Below are 22,980 nucleotides of genomic sequence, written 5' to 3' on the forward strand. Positions count from 1 at the left end.
ATTATTTTTGAATTTACATCAATCCCTTAAATTCTTGATACCCAACCTGATAGGTTTTTCTTTTTATCCCGTATCACTTAGTTATTATTTTATGCTTAAATTGTTATTAGAAAATATAATTCATAGAATAGAATCAAAATTATCACAATGCCTTACAAATAAACTACTAGCATAAGAAAATTAGCTTTCAGAAAACAGAGATAGCATTATTAATTTGACTTGCGCAGGTACGGAGCCCTAATTGCAGTGAATGGTCTTTCCATCCTAAAAAAAGGTTGAATTAACAGCAAAATATTTGATGAGGTAGTTCTAAATAATATAAATATCTACAATTTTTATAATTCTAGGTGGCTGCAGATATTTAGAAAAAGACAAAATATTAATTTCACACAATCTGCAAGGAAAGAGGAAGCGCCGAAATTTTGTTTTTTAATCTTAAATTTGTTTAAATTTACATCTAAAAAGAATATTAGTTATATATTTGAGTATTGTTTGTTAGTTCATAAATATATGATCAAATAAATTGATGAAAAAATTTAATATTTTAATAAATTTCACAATTCAAAGGGTGTTTGTAGCTAAATGCCAAGTGATTTATAAGTGAGGAATTTTAATAATTACTATGTTTAGTTAAAAAAAATTTATATAAATCAATGACCTTAAATAAAATTATTTGATTTAAATCGAATTGATTTTTATTTGTACAGACTGGTTAGTGAGGAACAAAAGCACAGCTACATTTAATTTGAGAACACCTAAAAATGCTATTTATTTGTGAAAAGTCTTTTTATGTGAACTCCTTAAATAAATTTTTTTTAAATGAAGTGTACAAGACATCTAAATGATAGAGAAAAATAATAACTAAACTATTTATGTAGAGTATTTATTATAACTTTATTTAATTAGGTTCAAAATATATCTAATCTATAAATCGAAGAATATGAAATATGTCGAGTTAGCATTATATTTTACTACATTTTTTTATATAAATATAATATAAATAATATATTAAGTTATTTATAAAAAATTATAATTTTTGGCCATATTCAAGTATATAATATATGAAAAAAATCTTTAATAACTTCATACCTTGTGTACAATATAAACATAACTCAAAATTCAATTGCAAAGATTATGATTAAATCAACAGTGAGAAAAACAAAAGGGATAATTTTAAACATTCTTTAAAATAGGAACAATTCTTTTTAAAACCCCTAGATCTTTTTATATTTTATATGCTATTAGTTCAAAAAGGATTTAATTTTAAAAAAATCTTCAATTACTATATAAAGATTTATCACAGCAATATACATATTTTTTTTGATAACGGATTTTAATAGATTAAATATTATATTAAATTAGGAAAAAAAATATATGTGTCGTATAAAATCGGCAAATGACCTATGACATTCATTAAAATATATCAAAAACTTGTTGCTATAAATATTGCTTATTTTCTTGTTCAAAGCGGAATATTTGATATTTTTATTGTTTTCAGATTAGTAATTAGTCAAGGTTTGAATATCAAGGTCAAGCCAACATAACTAAAGTTTTGATTGATTGGTTACTTGTTTTACCTGAAGATAATTTTTCATTGTACCCAGCTTTTTTTATTTTAACGGATATTTAAAAAGTTTCCCCCTTTTTGTACTGTTCTGAGGCGTAAAAATATAAGGGCGTTTTATCGGAACATGAGGAAAGGCTGGAAGCCGGAGATGATGGCGAAAGGGATGAGGGAAATTTAGAAAGAATATTTTCATCATTCTTTGCTTCGTCATTAGAATTGAGATTGTGATTCGGACCATTAAAATTCTCTGATATATCGTCGTCACACAAGACATTATTATCGGATCGGTACAACTTTTTTAAGTGATAGAAATAATAATCTTAAAATTATTTTATTCTTTGGTAAGGGGGGGGGGGGGGTCAAGACTCTAGACGAAAAAGAATATTCAAGTAATCATTAAGTGGTGATCAGGCTAATGTTATGGTACGCAAAGTGTCAGAAATAGTCACATGCTAAAAAGATATTTTAAACCCCAAATATATATATGTTGGATTCGATATTAAATCAACTAAAAGAACTCGATTCTCAACAAGACTCCCTTCGATTTTTTTTCAAAATGTGTGTGTTGACAGTAATGTTGTTAAACGGCTCGTTTTGAGCCGATTTTTAAAAACGGCTAACTCAATATTTTAGCCAGAAAAATATTGCCTAAGCCTCGAGATTTTGTAAATAGATGTCTAGACCTTTGTTCCTACTATGAGTAAAATCTTCAGGCTTGAGTAATATTTTTCTGAATGAAATATTGAGTTAGCCGTTTTTAAAAATCGGCTCAAATCGAGCCGTTTAACAACACTAGTTGACAGTATACAGGGACCCGGAACAAGGGCATTTTTGCGTTCCCGTTCCGGTCAAAAAATTGTTCCGTTTCTATTCCACCTTCATTCCTATAAAAATATCTAAATATATTCTTTAAATCTCACATTTTAAATAATCTTTATGTAATCATTAAATGAATCTATTATTACATCGAAGCAATTATATATTTTAAAAGATTATCATTTATATTAGTTATTTGTGGCGTTAGTATAAATTTGAGTGTCGAAAAACAACGTTCAACACTTATCTGGTTACAAGGCGTGCTAATACGATTTGGGTCATATAGGTTAGAATATTTTATTTTATTGAATTACCAGTATTCTACCACAATTTTTGATTAATCTTTACCGCTAGAATTTTTTTTATAGTTAATAGAATATCCTTTTTGTAAGTTTTGTTATTTTCTTTTTAATCCTTGGACCTTAGAAATATTTCTAATTCATCAAATTTTTGCCCTTCTTCAGAAGATTTATCTGATTTACTTATTATATTTAAATCTCCATCCTTAAAATTTTTAATATGTTTCAATGCCGCCAATAAATTATTTATAGCTATTTCCTCTTCGTTCAAAAGAGATTTAAACCTAAGATCTAGATATAAGGAAGAACAAAGTATTCATTAGCATTTTTTACCTTGTTGAAAACTGAAATCATGGAAAATGGTCTCTTTTTGGAAAATTAAGCTTACTTTTTTAACGGCTCTAATGTTGACGCCATAGTTTTCCAATCTTCATCGGAGGAAAAAATTTAGGATAAGATTTATAAAATCTTAAGAACTTAATATTTTAAATTATGGAAATAAATAAGAAATTTATATATAATTTCAGGACTGTTTTAGAGGTGCCGTTCCATAAATTTACTCATAATATTTTATAATTATGTCATTTCTTCTACTAATATGCAATTACATTCTCCATAAGATAATATGAAATGTAAGAAAGGTATAATAATATATTTAACTTTATATTGTTATTATTGATTTCATCTTCATCCTTTTTCAAGTGGATTTTTTATCCAAACTAATTCGTTTTCTCCAAAATATCTATGTTGGCCTTTGTTTAACTGGTCATGTTTTACTACAGAGGTTTCTAATTTTTCAGTAATTGAAGGTTTCCCCCAGTCTAATAAAGTATTTAGTCTTCTCCCCACATCTTTCTACTAATCCGTTACTTCTTTTTATAAAATTCATTTGAAATGAATTGTGGACCATTGTCTGTGACAATTTGACGTGGAAAATGAAGTGACAATTTGACGTGTAACACCATATCGTTTACTTGTGGTATCTTTCTATCGATCTCTAGATTCCATGGGTATACGGCAACTTCTGGTATATCTCTGCGATGTTTTTGATACCCAATACAGCGGTTGACTAATTTTTCGAAATTTTTCCCACCATGAGTTAAAATCTCTCGTTCGTATTTTAAATTTTCGTCCAAACAAATAGTTAATTTTTCTACGCCGTTTACTCTCTTTAGCTTCTTTGTCGATTGCCGAATAATTCTTTTCAGCATTTTGTAACGTTCTCGAGGTGTAAGCTGCCCTTAAGTTTTAGCCTTCCGATTTTATTCCATATTATTTCATTAATAATGCTTACTGCCGAGCCCTTATCATATTCCATTTTAATTTTTTGGTTGTCTATTAATACCTCAATTGTTGGATGTTGTCCATATTTGTATATTTTTCTTAGAGACATCCGAATAGTCGTCTTTATTATTGAAATTTGTACCATAAATCTTTTCTTTTTTACAACATACGGCGAAGTGGTTTGATTTCCTACATAGTTTCTCTTTTTACATATGCTTTATTATCCTTTTGATAGTGCCGTTTATCATTATCATTATTATTATAATGCCGATTGTTTTTATCATGTTGATTTATCATTATTATTTTCATACCATTTTAGCAATATTATTTATTTCTGAGTCAGCCGGTTCCATCGCTAAAGCCAATTCTACATCTTTGTTTAAGTTCAACAGTTGATCTTCGTCTTTAGTATTTGGATATCTTAAACGTAGTTCTTTATCTAGTTGTGATATCTTTAGTCCGGGGATTAATTGCACGAATTACCAAATTCGCATCTTCGGGCTAGCTCCTTTATATTTTTTAAATAGCTCATTACGGATTCAGTAGGCCCGCGACTTAATCTAATGAAATCAATTCTAGATGCCAAAATAGTTCTTTCATCTTTATACAGTTGTTTAGCAATTTTGTATATGTCAATCCATCCTACCTCCTCTATTTTCCTAGGATAGAGTAATTTTTTGATATCAGTTATAATGTTTATTCCTCCATAAGCTATAAATAATTTTTTAAAAGTGGCCAGTTTGAAAAATATTTTTCACATTCAGTATGTATTTTATATAATCAATGTAGTCATCGATGGAACAATCTTCTTTTTTAAAATCCTGTAAAAATATTTTATCCATAATTTCCAAAATATATTATTTTTTTTTATAAACAGGAAAAAAATTTATAATTTTATATATTAAACTTGACCGAAGACCGAAAATTGCGCGACTTATATATATTTTTTTTTATTTCGTCGCCATTTTTTAGTCAAAACAATCGATTCTTTATTTTAAAATTATTTCCTATATATATATAGTATTTTATAATTATGTCAACTTCTACTAATATGCAATTACATTGACCTCCATAAGATAATATGAAATGTAAAAAAATTATAATAATATATCATACAAATAACGTAACCTTTTAAAATATATATCTTAACCTTTACAATATATAAATATTCAAATATAACAACCATATTTGATTTTAAATATCTCAAAGATTAATTAAGCTCAAAAAATAATTTAAATTTTATTAACTATCTCTAGAATAGCCCTTTAATGATATAAAATTTATTTTATTGAAAATAAGTCTATTACCAAAAACCGGAAATAGCTATAAAATGAAAATGCTCTTTTCTTTCATATTTCAGAAATTATACCCCCTAATATTTGTACAAAATCCTAGATGGTGAATACTGGCCCATGAGTTATTGCACTTTAAAAAAAAGTTGTATGGTTTAATTCAGAGTCCTGTAGCCGCTATTTTAATTTTTAAAATATACCGGGAGTGGGGGGGGGGGTATATTTTAAAGCCTTAAATCGGCATTGTTAGGTATAAAAATAAATATAATATATTTTTAAAAAATCCAGGACGAGCCGTGCAAATGGTACCTCTGCAGATCTTTGGTTTAAATCCTATATTATACCAAATATATAATTTCTTTTTTAAAAGCGGTCAATATGCAAAAAATAACTAACTAAAATCTTAAAAAACCAAGACTATTTTACATTTTTTTTTTGAATATTAAAAAAAAACCGTGTTCCAAATTATACTATATTATTATAAAAACGAAAAACGCCTCAATTTGGAAGCATTATAAGGAATAAATAATAATGATTTGTATAATAAAGTAACAACCTAATAATCTCTTCACCACCCAAGAATGGACCTTCGTCTAGCAAAATAAAAATCTTTTTAGAATTAAAATTTTTGATCTGGTAACTGTGTGAGTGAACAATGTTTATTTTTTTTACCAGATAATTAAATCTTTGAAATCGTCAGAAATATATATTAAATTACGTATTCATTATCCAATTGATTTATTTATTTTAACAACTGTCATAATTTTATAAAATTAATAAACATCTTCTATTTTGTCTACAAAGAGAAAAAAAAAGAAGTTATTTCAATTCTAGTAATGTGCTGAAACCTCTTTCGGTTAAAATCACAATTAATGTGTTTTAATATTAGGATATCAATTAATCAAAATATTTGTAGTTCTTGCCAGAAAAATTTCAATAATTTTATACTTCTCTGATGGAGATGCTACTCAGCATAAAAAAAACTTTTAACCTCTAATCATGAGAATGATTTTGGGATCAAAGCAGAATGGTAATTTTTTGGAACTACATTTAGCAAAACTTCTTGCAATAGTTTATGGGGGTGCTAGAACAAGTCTGCAACGTCCTTATAATAACCGTATGCGAACACCTAGGATTTGTGTAATTATAGGAGAATTAATATCGCTGGGATTCATTAAATATTCGTCAGCAACGTTGAATATATAAGCATGAACCAATTTCGAAAATAGATTTTCAACAGCCACATGCATTTATTTCCATGAAAGAAAAAATGAAAAATTTTATTCTTCATTAAATTATTTAATGAATGATACTATTTAATTAATGTTTACTATAATATTAATTTGCGATGATTTTCATGTATTATAAATAATTAGCTAGTTATAAATATCTTTATAATTATTTTTTTTCTAAAATAAAAGCTAAACTTATATGTTAAAATACAACACAGTTTCCACTAGTGATTTTCATCGGGCCTAATTTTTCAAGCCCAGCCCGGCCCTATCCCAGACAGTTTTTTTAATTTGTCCCGAAAAGTCCGACCTGAAATAAAAATTATTTGTTCCCGGCTCGAATTAATTTAGATATAAATATTATTCTTTTCCTAATAAAGTTTAGCATTAGTTTGAACAAAATCGAGTTTATGATCATTCTACAAACAAATAAAAAATATTGGCTACTTGTTTCTTGCAAAAACTTTAAAATATATTTATTTCATTTCAAATCAAGCCGACCTGGTCCGATTTTTTTAAAAATATCAGGCCCAACCCAGAGATCTTTAATGTCCACCCATCTATTTTTTTAAATGTCCAAATTTTAAGTTGTCTTTTATTTTTAAAATTTAAAAAAATTACTACATATTTTAAATTTAAAAAAAAATTTGAAAGAAAAAAAGAGCAGTTTTCTTTTTTATAGCTATTTCCGATTTTTGGTAATAGACTCATTTTCAATAAAATAAATTTTATATCATATTAAAGGGCTATTGTAGAGCTATTTAATAAAATTTAATAATGTTTTTAGCTAATTATTTTTTGAGATATTTAAAATTAACTCTAATATATTTTTTTCGCTTTTCTAAAGATGACCATATCTCATGAAGTAAGCTGAGTTGGGAATTAAAATTTTATATTTTTACTAGTTAGTGTATATACTACCATTATAAACATTTTTAATAAAATCGAAGAGGGTGGGTTGAATCTTCGGTTGATTTGATATGATACTCTTTTTTTTGTTTTGAAGCTAACTCTACTCCATATATGTGCTTTAAGCAGATGTATATATCAGCCCCAATATCCTACATCAGGAATTGGACTTTATGTAAATTCCTTTTATTTTAACCAATTTAAGTATCATTTTAATATGTGACTATTTAACGACATGGTTCTGTAACAATAATTATAAAATTTAATCGTAACTAATAGTTAGTTCGTTTTATTTAATACCATCTCCTTACTAAGAATTAGAGGTCAACCTACCCCGATCGGCGGGCTGGGAAAATATTTTTGGGCAGGACAAATTGTTCAAAATTTTTACAGGCCGGAGTTTTGAAAATGCATTTATGTGGCCTTCTTTAATGAAAAATTTTATGGGTAGAGCTGGACAACCTGCATAAAATGTTTTTTATGGGCCGAGCAAAAAATTACAAGCCAGAAAACCCAATAGAAAATTTCCACGGGCCGGTTTGAGCTGCATAGACCTCTACTAAGAACCAGTTATTATAAGAAACATTCAAAATAAAAATTGAGACTTGATGGAATACAACTTGAAGAGAGACCCATAGAGGTCTAATTTTTAGGTCTAGCCCAATTATAATTCTTAGATCCAGTTTGATTAAAAAAAATTTTTTAACCTGGCCTGGATTAATATAAAAATTATCGATGAATTTTAGAAATTTGATTATTTTAAAGCCTGACCCGGAGTTTAAAATAATTTGGCTGCATTTTGTAGTTTGTTTCTTGGAGAAATTGAAATATGAACGTTAAATGGTCCATTGCATATTATTTTCCAACTAGTAGATTTATATATTTTAAGTTTATTTTTAAAAATTCGACTTGACCCAGTCAGATTTTTAATTTATTTTTAAGCCGGACCAGGATTTTTATATTCATTGTATGGTTCACTCCAGGCCAAGTTTTGAGCCAGCAAATGATATCATAAATATATATATCATATAACTTTATTGTCTTTAACAATTGTTTTGTGTCTAAAAATAAAAGTAATATATATACTTGGAAACTTTCCCTGATACCACTGACATCGCTGAAAACTGGGATAGTATCGGAGGAAGAAATGTTGTTTGAATAATTTTGAGTATTCCACTGGGCAAAACCATTATAAATATCAGCTTTGTCACTTTTCGATACATTTTGTGGAGCATAACTACCAGAATTTGAAACGGGATATTTGTCAATGTCAAGGGCACTCTCCCTAGTTTGGCCATTTTTTTTATTAGCAGGATTCATGTTTATATTGATTTTGATATCGTCAAAACTTTGTAAATTCTTGTAATCAACATTCAAATCATTTTCCCTTTTAGCCGTCGAGTTGTTAGTATTAACAAATTTATTAGTATTCTTGTTGCCGATATTTATATTAATAAGGGTGGAAGGGTCGGTTTGATGTATATTGAAAGATAAAGAATCGGTATTGTGCGATATGGAGTTGATAGAATTGTCGATATACGTTTGTTTTTGGTGGCTAGTTGATTTATTGATGGAAGAAGGTTTATTGAAAAGGATTTTTGATCTCCTGAATGCCAATATTATTATATAATTAACAAATTTATATATATATATTTACATATAAAAACTCCATGCTCTTATATTTGAAAATTTGAAAATTCACCTTTTAGGAATTAATGCTCAAACGTAAAATATTATGATGCTGAAATCCAATTTAGGCGTGAACAGGCAAGGATTTTGCCTTCCTTTTGACCTTCTTAAAATGCAATAATGTTCGATTATTTGAATAACGAAGCGCATATATTTTTTTAGGCTTTAAAGAAATGGAATTTTAAGTTTTTTTGGAAAATAATTATCTTCGATTTTTTAAATTTATTTTATAACTATAATATAATGTTATATTTTGTTCAAGTTGCTTTATATTGTCTTATTCATGGGAGTCAATCAAAATTTCCGGGTAGTGGACATATGTATAACACTCATCAGCTAAAACTAAGGTGGATTACACCTAATTGGAAGAAATCCTATATATAAAATACATTAAATAGTGCAAAAACCAAAAATAAAGTATGTCATTTTGCTATATGTATATTTAGTTCAAGTTTTAAGTAAATATTCTATAATGTTGCTTTTAAAGAGGTCAAGTATAGTTATTTTACATATACTGATATATATTTTCGGCAAATAAGATTTTCAAATTTAAAATTGTGGTTAACAAATTATTTTGTTTTTTTTCTAACTTTACATCATTTACTTAGCGCATTTTTTAAATTTGAAATATCTGATTTTGTATTTTATACCAGCATAATACCTACCTTATAATTTGAGACAATTTTATAAGATATGACAATTATTTGCTGATAAGATAACGCATATTGCTGGAAACATAGACTTATAAGATATGACAATTATTTGTTGATAAGATAACGCATATTGCTGGAAACATAGACTTATATTAACATATAGTGCCCAATGCCCCAATTTTATAATGTATTTAAGACATCAGTCATTTGGCAGCCATTTTCAATGATACAACATTTGCTTTAATAAGTCTGTGTTTATAATAATTTTATGGTTAAATATTTCATGTATTTATGAAATTGTATTTAGCAAGATATAAAATTTTTCAAAAGGATATATAAAAATAATTAAATATTGTTTAAAAATTCATATATAAATGAATATAAAAAATTAAATATATATATATATTAATCAATTTTTATAATAATATATAATAAGAAAATAAAGTGACAAAAAAAATTCCTCAAGATGGAGCATTTTTAAACATTTTGATTTATATAAAAAATAGCGGCTTAATTTAAAACAGAATATAAATATATATTTTATTATATAAAAAATTTACCATAATGTTAATATCTCTGACTTTTTTTCTATTATTTTTATTCCTGATCACTTTATTATTAATGATAATAGACTGTGGCTTTAAATAAAAATGATTTCTTTTTTAAAATGATTAAAGTTTCCAATTAACAATAAAGCTCTTTTCAGATGGATCCATGCAGTTAAAAGAGAATTTTCTTAAGTCATACAAATACTCATGTTTCTGCATTGCACATTTTTCAAATGAATCTTTTTATCCAACATCTACAAATTATCATATTTTAATTTATCAATTAAATAAATGTGTTTTTACAGGATATTTAAATTCTTCCATTAACAAAATATTTACAAGCTAAATCTAAATGGCTTAATGTGGCAATTTCAATGAGAGAAATAAGTTTATTTTAATGGTATACCTTTATTAATTCAAAATGCAATACTATATTAAAATAACAAATAATTGTAAGTATATATGTTAGCGGTAATGTGTTTTTTCCGATAATGTTATTTTTCCACTTTAAATCATTTTTTGAGCGCGTTTTTTATATTTAAAAATCTGATTTTACTGTACATGTATTCTAGCATGCCTAGAATAGTTACCTTATGAATTCCAGACAATTTTGCCGTTAACCAGTGAGTCATTTACAAATTATATAGAAATTATGGAAAAACGAATATAAATTATAGTATAAAAGTTGATTTCAAAATTATCTAGAATTCATAAAGTGGGTATTCCAAACATTATGCAATACATTTCCGATAAAATCAGATATTTAAATTCAAAAAAAACGCGCTCAAAAAATGATATAAAGTTGAAAAAATACATTGCCGCTAACATATATATAAATTTTCTTTTTATGAATTAAAGCATTAATAAAAGATCTGGATGATTTTTAGGATATCATCATGTATAAACATATAATTTTAATTTTTTTTAACACACATATTTTTTACTATATTTTAATTTAGAGACAAAATGTTAATATCTCCGATTTCTTTTTTTCAATTATTTTTATTCCTGATCACTCTATTATTATATAAAAATAGGATGTGGCTTTGAATTAAAATGATTATAATTTTTTTTAAATTATTTAGGTTTCTAATTAATAATAAAAAATAAGTGGACACATACAGTTAAAAGAGAATTTATTTAAACAGCATATACTAGATCAAGAATTAGGGTCCCTTTGCAAATATTAACTAAACTCATAGTTCCTAGATATAAAAACATTTTATTTCATTGAGAAAAGAAAGCTTAAATTAAAAAATAAATGATAAATAAATTAATTACAAATATAAGTTAGTGTTGTTAAACGACTCAGCCGAGTCGGCTTAACTACGATTCAAGTCGAGTTTTTAGTCAAAAAACCGACTCAAAAATCGAGTCGACTCATTTTTACGACTCGAGTTATGAACTCAACAGGTTAACTTAAATTTAATGAAACTCGATTACTTATATTAGTGTTGTTAATTTATTGGTTGTGTAATACCCAGACCTGGCACTTGGCTCTAAAAATCGACTGAATCAGCTATGAGCATAAACCCCGAGCATAACAGGGGTTCAGACCCATATATTCTAAGTTATTTCTTATTGAACTTATTATCTTCATTAAATTTTTAATTTAACATGTTAGCAATACTTATTTTTACCCATTTGCGTCAAAAAAATTCCAAAAACTTTAAAAATAACGATTATGACAATTGTCACTTATCTATGGTTCATTAAATTTTTAATTAACATGTTAGCAATACTTATTTTTGCCCATTTGCGTAAAAAAAATTCAAGAAACTTTAAAAATGACGATTATGACAATTGTCACTTTTAGATGGTACATCTTAATTGAAATTTTAATTTAACGTGTTAAAAATAAATATTTTTGCTCATTAGCGTCAAAAAAAATTTAATATGTTTAAAAATACCGATTATGATAAATGTCATTTTTCCAAGGAACATCTTCATTGAATTTATAATTTAACATCTTTACTATATAAATTATATTTTTACCCTTTTGTGGTAAAAAATTTCAAAAATGGTAGAAAATAACGAATATGACAATTGTCACATTAAAATATTACCTTTAAAAAGATCATATAAAATAACATAAAAATATTTATAAAAATAATTATTTAGAAAAAACAGCCTCTCAGTCTCATGCTTAAAAAAATAGATAATTTTACAAAAATGATTTTAAAAAAATTATAAAAGATTTCACCTAAAAAATTGTTTATTTATAATAAAGTTCACACAAGATTTCCTCAAAAAAGATTTAAAATTCTTATCAAATATAAATATGTTCAAAAAATATTTTTTGCTTAAAATTTTGGGTGTGAAAATCACTAATAAATTGTAACAAAAATAATATTACAAACAATAGCAGCATATCATTTTTTTTATTAAAAAACATGAAATAAATAAATCCATTTTCATAATATTCTTCTTCTTCTTCTCCGTTTTATGGCGATTTCTAGGTTTACCAAGGTAGGCCAGTTTTCCCTCTGATTTTTCTTTTCCATTTTTGACGGTCCTGAGCATCAATATTTGTAAGATTCATGCTTCTCATATCCGCCGCTATCACATTTGTCCACGTCATCTTGGGTCTTCCTCTAGGTCTTGATCCTCCTACTTCCATCATTGTGCATCTCTTTACCCAGTCATCTCTTGTCATACGTTCCACATGCCCAAACCATCTTAGTCTATTTCGTCGCATTACCATTCCGATCATTTCTATACCCAATCTTGCTCGCAATTCCTTGCTAGTTTTTCTCTTTCTCAGAGATACCCCACACATCCATCTAATCATTCTCATCTCTGTTCTTTCTAATTTGGCTTCGTGAGTCACTTCATTGCCCATGTTTAGCCGCCATAAACTAAACAACTCCTCAAATAGCTTACGTAAACTTTCCCCTTTAACTACAGAGACTTTTTTATTTGTAAGAATAGACGACATCTCTCTGAACTTCTTCTAAGCTTGTCTGATCCTTGCAACAACGGCAGAATCTACACAACAAAACTTATCCACTTTCTTTAGGATTAACCCATGGCAATATCCAGACCATTATTTTCTAGGTTATCATTATTATGTATCCCTTTCATGCAGTTCTACAAATAAAGGTCATTCTTTCTAACATCAAACTTACTATTTTCCCGCTACATCTAATATGTACTTATTTCTGGCATCTGGTGCATTGGATAGAATTTCTAGCAACTCCTTTCCCACATACAACACAAGGCCACTTACCGGATTCTTCCATCTTTAGATTTTCCCCACCAATCATCACCTTTGTCTTTCATGCATTCATTTTCAGGCCCTTGCTTCCATAGTCATCCATTTACTAATTTTATCCCTCAATTCTTCCTCACTGTTTGCCATTAATACAAGGTCATCTGCATATAATATCTCCCAGGGAAATCCTTCACGCATTTCTCTAGCCACCACATCCATTACTATGATAAATAATAATGGACTCAGCACGGATCCTTGATGAATCATACCTTCACCTCAAAGCTGTCACTATAACCATAATCCTCCGTACTGCTGTTTGTGCTCCAACATACAGCCATCACTGTGATAACCAACCATTCCTCCACGCCTGATTTTCTCAAGACCCATCTAGTAACCTCACGCGGCACCCTATCAAATGCTTTCTACAAATCAACAAACGCATAATAGTTTCTTTTCCTTGGCAAGATACTTCTCCTGCATTTGTCTGACCACAAAAATTGTATCTGTCGTGCCTTTTCCCGATGTAAAATCAAACTGCATTTCAGTTTGTTCCCTTATCCGCTTCTCTAACACCCTCTCAAATACTTTCATTGCATGTTCCATAGCTCTGTAAGACCCGCAATCTAAAGGATCACCATACTGTGATAATTATACTTATTCGCCAGTCTTCGGGAATAGTTCCTTCTTTGACAATTTGATTGGCTAAATTTATTAACCATTCAATCCCTAAACATCTCTGATACCACCATCGTTAAACCCGATGCCTTCCCTTTTTTCATCTTTTTCACTGCTCTCTTTATTTCGTCCTTTCCAAATTTACACCCTGGACCTTCTACCTTTGCACAACTAACATTATTATCCCATTCATTTTCTTCATTCAAAAGTCCTTTCATGTAGATCTTCCAGGTGTTCTTAATACCACTACTATCAATCACCATTTTCCTTCCATATTTTTCAAACATTTAACACCTATCACATCCTGCCTCTTTTTTGACACCTGCTTTGCCATTCGAACCATATTTCCCATTCCATTTCTTTAGCAAACTCCTGTTTTTTTTCTTCTTGCGCTTTCGCTATTAATTTCTTAGCATTTCTTTGAGCCATCTTGTAAATATCGTTATCACTATTTAATTTGCTGTTATACCATTTTTTGAAGCTCCTCCGTTTCTCATCCACAGCTTTCGCTACCTCCGGGTTCCACCACCAAGTCTCCTTATGTCTAGGCGGCCCTTTTGTCCATCCACACACCTCCTCAGTTGTCATCACCCAGGCTTTCTTCATGGCTTCCCACTTGTCATTTACCCCAGATGCTTGTGCCACCTCCGCCTCCCTAATCGCCAATGTCATAGTGAATTTACGTCTAGCACTCTCCTCCTTCAATTTCCAAACCTTCAGCCTTGGCACAAACTTTCTTTTAGTGATCCTGGCACCTTTAAGAGTGAGATCTCCTACAACTAATCGATGCTGATTTATACATTCCTCTCCGGGTATCACTTTCACATTTTTTACTATACTTCGATCACATCTCCTTAATAACAAATAATCCACTGCACTTTTGGTACTACCCGACTTATACGTCACCAGCTTCTCAGATTCTTTCTTAAACATTATATTACAGACAATCATATCCATAGCATCACTAAAATCTAAAATACTCTCTCCTTCCAAATTTCTCATGCCGCATCTAAACCCTCCATGTACTCCTTCATAACCCTCACTACTCGCTCCCACATGTCCATTCAGATCACCAGCCAGGATAATCCCCTATTAATTTGCCAATCTCGATGTCACTTCCAACCCAAAATATATCTTTCTCTTCTTCACTTCTTCCAACCTGAGGAACATATGCCGAGATATTATATAGCTTTCTACCAAAAATCATTTTGATAACCATTATCTGGTTATCTAGCCTTCTCGCTTCGACTACTTTGTCTACCAATTTCTCTGCAACCAATACCCTACCTCCAGCCTTACCATCAATACTTCCTTGCCAAAAGAATTTATACTTTTCATTAGCCTTGCCAATCATTCGTGTCCCCTTTCCATCTAGTCTCCTGTATGCAGCACACATCTATATGCCTTCTATGCAATACATCGACCACTTCTCCCGCTCTTCCCGTCATACTTCCAACATTTCATGTCGCGACCCTAACTCGATCCCCCGTAAACTGGTTTCTCCACTTATTATCAGGTCTTTTATGGCAGTCATAAGTTTCATTTTCATGAATCATGGTTACACCAGGTTTCCCATCCTTCTTTTTGTCGTAGGCGGATGAGGAGGCCCACGGGGTACTTTGGGCTGTACCCCGCCCATGCTTTGTTGTAACCATAGGGAAATTTTGTAGCAAGGTTTTTAAAATCGGATGCCCTTCCTGACATCAACCTCTTTAAGTGGTTTTTACACCCCGTTGAGGAGACGGTGATCCTAATCTAGACCCAGATCACAGGGAACCTTTTAGACCTCCATTAGCCGCCAAAAAACGTTGCCACTCCCTCACCACAATGAGGCTGAAGGTAGGATTTTATAAGCATATTTAATTTCATAATATAATATAAACAAAAAATATTAAATCATATCAAAATATTTATATATAAATAAAATAAATTATTTTACTAAAAATAAATAAATATTAAATAATGCTAGGCATATCTTGCGGGGTGATAATATTATTAAGCAAGGTTTTTCAAGATCAGTTTAACTATATCAAATATCCCCCCCCCTAGTAATAGCTTCACCGATCGAGATGTAGCGCTTGGCTTGTTGCCTATTCAATAGGTTTTTTAATTATTTATCGATTGATACCTCTAATTACCATATATTTATATACTTTAATAAGTTCAATAACAAATAACTTAGAATATATGGGTTTGAACCCCTGTTATGCTCGGGGTTTATGCTCAGCTGATTTAGTGGATTTTTAGAGCCTAGCGCCAGGGTATCACACAACCAACCAATTAACAACACTAATATAAGTATTCGAGTTTCATTAATTTAAGTTAACCTGTTGAGTTCACGACTCAAGTTCATAACTCGAGTCGTAAAAATGAGTTGACTCTCGAGTTTTGAGTCGAGTTATTGCACTCCGAATATTTAACAACACTAATTATAATATTTATATTTAATTCTTTATATTCATTTGTATATGAATTTATAAACATAATTATTTTTATATTAAATCTTTTTGAAAAATTTTATTTCTTGCAATTTATATTTATAAACTTTCATAAGAGGTCAATTTTTCATGATTAACTAAAATTATTTTAAATTAAAATACCAGTCTATAATAAAATAATTATTTTTACCTATTAACTTTTGGAGAAAATGTGGATGTCGCAAACAACAAAGTGTCGGCCGTTAATTGAGAATTGAACTGAGAATGTGGAAATAAAGAGTTTTCCGAATCTTAAAGATTATCGAATAAAATAAAATAATAACATATTGCCAGTCATGATATGATTGACCAGCTTTTTTATTGTTTTATATTTATAATATAGATACTATAAACCTGTACAATCCGAATCCTTATTTTTTACAACAACATAGAGTGGTGTTGATTCATTAATTTCAGCTAAATCTCCAATCGTTTCTGCATCATTTTCATTAGTAAAACATTTCTCAGCAAGACTTGAATCTTGATGATTTCGGGTTCCTTTGGCTCTGTCGCCTAAACCATTTATTCCTTGTGGTGATAAATTGATGTAATCAAGTGGGAAACTGACAACTATTTTCTTTTGCTTGACATTATTTTCAACTTTACGAGAGTGAGTACATGGCGATATAGGCGATTTAACATTTGGCTCATGATTATCGTAACGTGGTAAATTTAAGGTTTTAATGGGAGAATATAATGTTTGTTGAGCTGCGATTAGAGATTTTAAGTTTGCAGATAGGCTCCAATCTGATATTGAAGTACCGAATGGAGTTGGTGATTCTATATGAATGTCTTTTGTTTTTAGTAAATATAAGTATGTTAGAATAGGCATTACATAAAAACATTAACTAAAACCCTGTAAAAATTATACCTATGTATAAATCATGACTGACAACTAAAAAAAAGTGACTTTTTAAGAGTTCCTATATGACAAGAGCTAGAACTGAATCAAACAAAATTCCATAAAAGGTGAAGTTTTATTTAAAAAGAATTTATTTAATTTAAATATCAATATTTTAATAATGCACCTGCCTCACGCTCTGGTTCAGGGCATATCAATGAGTCAGCGGAAAACGAAGTCAAATGTTTTTTCACAGAAGATATCATACGATGTTTGCAGAGTAATTGAGCGCGTAAGGTCTTTAATTGATATATTTTTTTCGCTTTCATTTTCAATTCAAAAATAAATATATGGTATATGAAATCTTCATGATTATATAAGTGAAGAAGCATAATCATCGAGAATATGTGGTGTTAAGGGAGGGGCAAAGTTCAAGGCAGGGAGATAGCTTTCTATAGAAATCTTGGACATAAAAAAGGATCTTTTGTTTAGGCTAGCCAATTGAAAAATATCTTTTTTAAAACTGAGGTTTGTTTTGGTACAGATTAAAATCTTCAATAGTTACATACCATCGTTTTTTTAATGTTTACCTTTTTCTTGTATAGTCTTCGCATTTTCTATGTTGCGTTTGAGATCAATGATATCGATTTGCAAAGCTTTATACCTTTCTGTATAATGAAATAGACAATTTTTTTAATATTATTTACAAAATCATATAAATTTGTGATTAAAATATTTTATTAAATGAAAAGACATTCATTGAAATATATAAAAAGAATAAAATTAATTATGATGGTTCCAAGGAAAGGATACTATCATTCAGGCTTATTTATATTCCACCTTAAGATTGGACATAGTAGGCTTTTGCAATTCCATGAAGAACGAAAGGGCACAATTATTAAAGATGGTTAGGGTGTTGAATATTAAGGGAATGGAAAAATGTCATCAGTTTGATTATTTTTGACTGTTCTTTAAGTTATAGAGAATCGATGCATTAGCGAATACTTTTCTGCAAAAACATTATAGCGAAACAAATATCGCGAATTTTTTATAGCGAAACTCTTATCGCAAAAGCTTTAAAGCGAATACCTTAGAGCGAAATTTTTATCGCGAATCAATAATTGCGAAAATTTTATAGCGAAGTCAATATCGCGAAGACAATATAGCGAAAACTATTTCGCGAAGTATAACGCGGCCTATTATTATTTTTTTATTTTTATTAAAATAATTTATATTATGTATATTTTGTTAATATTTTATTTATCAACAAATAAACATATTATATGATATATATTTTTTATTTATATTATTATATTATGAAATGAAATGAAATATGGATTTCTTTTATTATGTTTTTTTAATAAAAAAAATGATATGCTACTATTGTAATATTATTTTTGTTACAATGTGTTTCACAACTAAAATTTTAAACAAAAAATATTTTTTGAAGTTCAAAAAGATTTTTGAACATATTTTGATAAAAATTTTAAATCTTTTATGAGGAATTCTTTTGTGAATTTTATTATAAATAAACAAATCTTTTAGGTGAAATCTTTTATAGTTTTTTTATCATTTTTGTAAAATTATCTATTTTTTAAGTATATTAAAAGAGGTGGGTTTTCTAAATAATATTTTTTAAAAATATTTTTATTCAACTAATTTATGTTATTTTATATGATCTTTATAAGGAAAATAATTTAATCTGACAACTTTTATATTCGTTATTGAAGATGTTCCTTGGAAAAATGACAATTATCATAATCGGTATGTTTAAACATATTAGATTTTTTATACTGTAAAATATGTATTTTTAACATGTTAAATTAAAATTTCAATTAGGATGCACCATATAAAAGTGACATTTATCATAATCTTTATTTTAAATTTTTTTGACGTAAATCGGCTAAAATAAGTATTGTATGTATTAATAAAACTTCAGTGAAGATGTACCCTAGATAAGTGACAATTGTCTTAATCGTTATTTTTATAGTTTTTTGAATTTGATGCAAATGGGTAAAAATATAGATTGTAAACTTGTTAAATTTAAATTTCATGAAGATGTATTATAGAAAAGTGACAATTGTAATACTCGTTATTTTTAAACTTTTTTAGACGTAAATGGGCCAAAATAAGTATTGATAACATGTTTAAATAAAACTTCAGTGAAGATGTACCCAAGATAAGTGACAATTGTCATAATCATTTTTAAAGTTTTTTGACGCAAATGGGCAAAAAATACATTACTAAGTGTACCCTAGATAAGTGACAATTGTCATAATCCTTATTTTTAAAGTTTTTTGACGCAAATGGGCAAAAATAGAAATTGCTAACATGTTAAAATAAAATATCAAAGAAGATGTACTATAAGATAAGTGACAATTGTCATAATCGTTGTTTTTAAAGTTTTTTGAAATTTTTTGATACAAATGGATAAAAATATAGATTGTAAAAATGTCAAATTAAAATTTCATGAAGATGTACCATATAAAAGTGACAATTGTCATAATCGTTATTTTAAAAAGTTTTTAAATTTTTTGAAGCAAATGGGCTAAAATATAAATTGCTAACATGTTAAAATAATATTTCAGTGAAGATGTACCCTAGATAAGTGACAATAGTCATAATCGTTATTTTTATAGTTTTTGAATTGTTTGACTAAATTGGACAAAAATATAAATTGTTAACATGTTAAAATAAAATTTCAGTCGAAACAAAAAAACAAATTGATATTTTCATATTCACAATCGTTGTCCCTTTTATCCTGCTTAAAATTTGATAAAAATATGCAAAGTGATTATTAAAGATAGTTGTAACCTATGTTAAATTCTAAACTTTTAAGATATGGATTCACAATCTTATTCCTTTAATTAATAAATTTTAATTCTACATTATAAAAATGTATAACCTTGCATTCATAATTAGCAAATATTTTTGTATAATCGTGGCAAAATAGTGCTGAGTCTGAATTCAGGGTAGGATTCTTATAGAAAGAACTTAAAAACCATATGAATATTATTTAGTAATATGATACAATCAACATCCTATAAATTTAATGTTAAACAAAAAAATTGAAAAAAACTTTATTAACAACGATTATGACAATTGTAACTTATCTATGATACATCTTCACTGAAATTTTATTTTAATATGTAAGCAATTTATATTTTTGTTATTTGCGTCTAAAAAATTTTAAGTTATAAAATAACGATTATGACAATTGTTACTTTTCTATGGTACATCTTCATGAAATTTTAATTTAACATGTTTACAATCTATATTTTTACCCATTTGCGTCAAAAAAATTCAAAAAACTTTAAAAATAACGATTATGACAATTGTCACTTATCTAGGGTACATTTTCACTGAAATTTTATTTTAACATGGCAATACTTATTTTAGCCCATTTATGTCAAAAAAATTAAAAAAGTTATAAAATAACGATTATGACAATTGTCACTTTTTTATGGTACATTTTCATGAAATTCTAATTTAACATATTTACAATTTATATTTTTACCCATTTGCGTTAAAAAAATATAAAAACTTTAAAAATAACGATTTTGACAATTGTCACTTATCTAGGGTACATCTTCACTGAAGTTTTATATAAATATGTTATCAATACTTATTTTGGCCCATTTAAGTCAAAAAAAGTTTAAAAATAATGATTATGATAATTGTCACTTATCTAGGGTACATCTTCACTGAAGTTTTATTTAAACATGCTAGCAATACTTATTTTAACCCATTTTGGTCAAAAAAATTCAAAAAACTTTAAAAATAACGATTATGACAATTGTCACTTTTCAATGGTACATCTTACATCTTCATGAAATTTTAATTTAGCATGTTTACAATCTATATTTTTACCCATTTGCAACAAAAAAATTCAAAATAAGCAACGATTATGACAATTGTAACTTATCTATGGTACATCTTCACTGAAATTATTTAATCATGTTTGCAATACTTATTTTAGCTTATTTACGTCAAAAAATTTCAAAAAAGTTATAAAATAACGATTATGACAATTGTCACTTTTCTATGGTACATCTTCAATTTAACATGTTTACAATCTATATTTTTACCCATTTACGTTAAAAATTTTTAAAAAAGTTTAAAAATAATGATTATGATAATTGTCACTTTTTTAGGGATCTTCACTGAAGTTTTATTTAAACATACTAGCAATACTTATTTTAACGCATCTTGGTCAAAAAAATTCAAAAAACTTTAAAAATAACGGTTATGACAATTGTCACTTTTCAATGGTAGATCTTCATGAATTTTAATTAAGCATGTTTACAATCTATATTTTTACCCATTTGCAACAAAAAAATTCAAAAAACTTTATAAACAACGATTGTGACAATTGTAACTTATATCTATGGTGCATTTTCACTGAATTTTATTTTAAAATGTAACAATTTATATTTTTGTATTTTTACGTCAAAAAATTGTAAAAAAACTTTAAAAATAATGATTATGACAATTATCGCTTTTATATGGTATATCCTAATTGAAATTATAATTTAACATGTTAAAAATACATATTTTTTTGCCCATTAGCTTTAAAAAAATCTAATATGTTTAAAAATACCGATTATGATAATTGTTATATTTCCAAGGAACATCTTCATTGAATTTATAATTTATTATCTTTACAATATAAATAATATTTTCACCCTTTTGAGTCAAAAAATTTCAAAAATCTTAAAAATAACGAATATGACAATTCTCACATTAAATTATTTTCCTTAAAAAGATCATATAAAATAACGTAAATAAGTTGAATATAAATATTTAAAAAAAAATTATTTAGAAAACCCACCTCTTTTAATATTATTAAGAAATAGATAATTTTACAAAAATGATAAAAAAACTATAAAAAGATTCCACTTAAAAATTGTATATTTATAATAAATTTCACAAAAGAATTCCTTAAAAAAAATACATTTACAAAGAAGATTTAAAATTTTTATCAAAATATGTTCAAAAATCTTTTTCTTCGAGAAATATTTTTACTTAAAATCTTGGATATGAGAATCACTAATAAATTGTAACAAAAATAATATTACGATAGTAGCATATCATTTTTTTATTAAAAAACATCAAATAATAAATAATATGTTGTTTTCCTTTAAATAAATGCATTCGCAATAATATTACGATAGTAGCATATCATTTTTTTATTAAAAAACATCAAATAATAAATAATATGTTGTTTTCCTTTAAATAAATGCATTCGCAATATAACTTTGCGCAAACATATTCGCGATAAAAAATTCGCTGTTAAGAGTTCGCGTAAAATGTTTCGCTAAAATGTATTCGCTCTAATAAATTCGCGGTTAAGGTTTCGCTGAAATAAATTCGCGACAATGGCTTCGTGAAATTGTCTTCGCTACAAATGTTTCGCGGAGATAAATCCGCAGAATTGGTTTCGCGATTTTACCTTCGCTATAAAATCTTACCGCGATAAAAGTT

The 22,980-nt window shown here is 27.7% G+C and overlaps 1 protein-coding gene across 1 annotated transcript in view; it reads right to left on the reverse strand.

Moving 5' to 3' along the window:
- Nucleotides 1-1,227: 1,227 nt before the first annotated feature.
- LOC135923119 (bromodomain-containing protein DDB_G0280777-like) overlaps nt 1,228-22,980 on the reverse strand; it is a 46,601-nt gene continuing 24,848 nt past the window's right edge. The window contains exons 11-16 of the mRNA XM_065457697.1: nt 18,087-18,164; nt 17,684-17,818; nt 17,010-17,447; nt 16,807-16,906; nt 8,486-9,005; nt 1,228-1,860 (exon numbers count right to left, since the gene is read on the reverse strand). Coding sequence (XP_065313769.1) covers nt 1,627-1,860; nt 8,486-9,005; nt 16,807-16,906; nt 17,010-17,447; nt 17,684-17,818; nt 18,087-18,164 — 1,505 coding nt within the window. The 3' untranslated portion in view covers nt 1,228-1,626. The remainder of the gene's footprint in view (nt 1,861-8,485; nt 9,006-16,806; nt 16,907-17,009; nt 17,448-17,683; nt 17,819-18,086; nt 18,165-22,980) is intronic.

The sequence above is a fragment of the Gordionus sp. m RMFG-2023 genome, chromosome 2 (assembly GCF_954871325.1).
Source record: "Gordionus sp. m RMFG-2023 chromosome 2, tfGorSpeb1-WG-v2, whole genome shotgun sequence".
Lineage (NCBI taxonomy): Eukaryota > Metazoa > Nematomorpha > Gordioida > Chordodea > Parachordodidae > Gordionus > Gordionus sp. m RMFG-2023.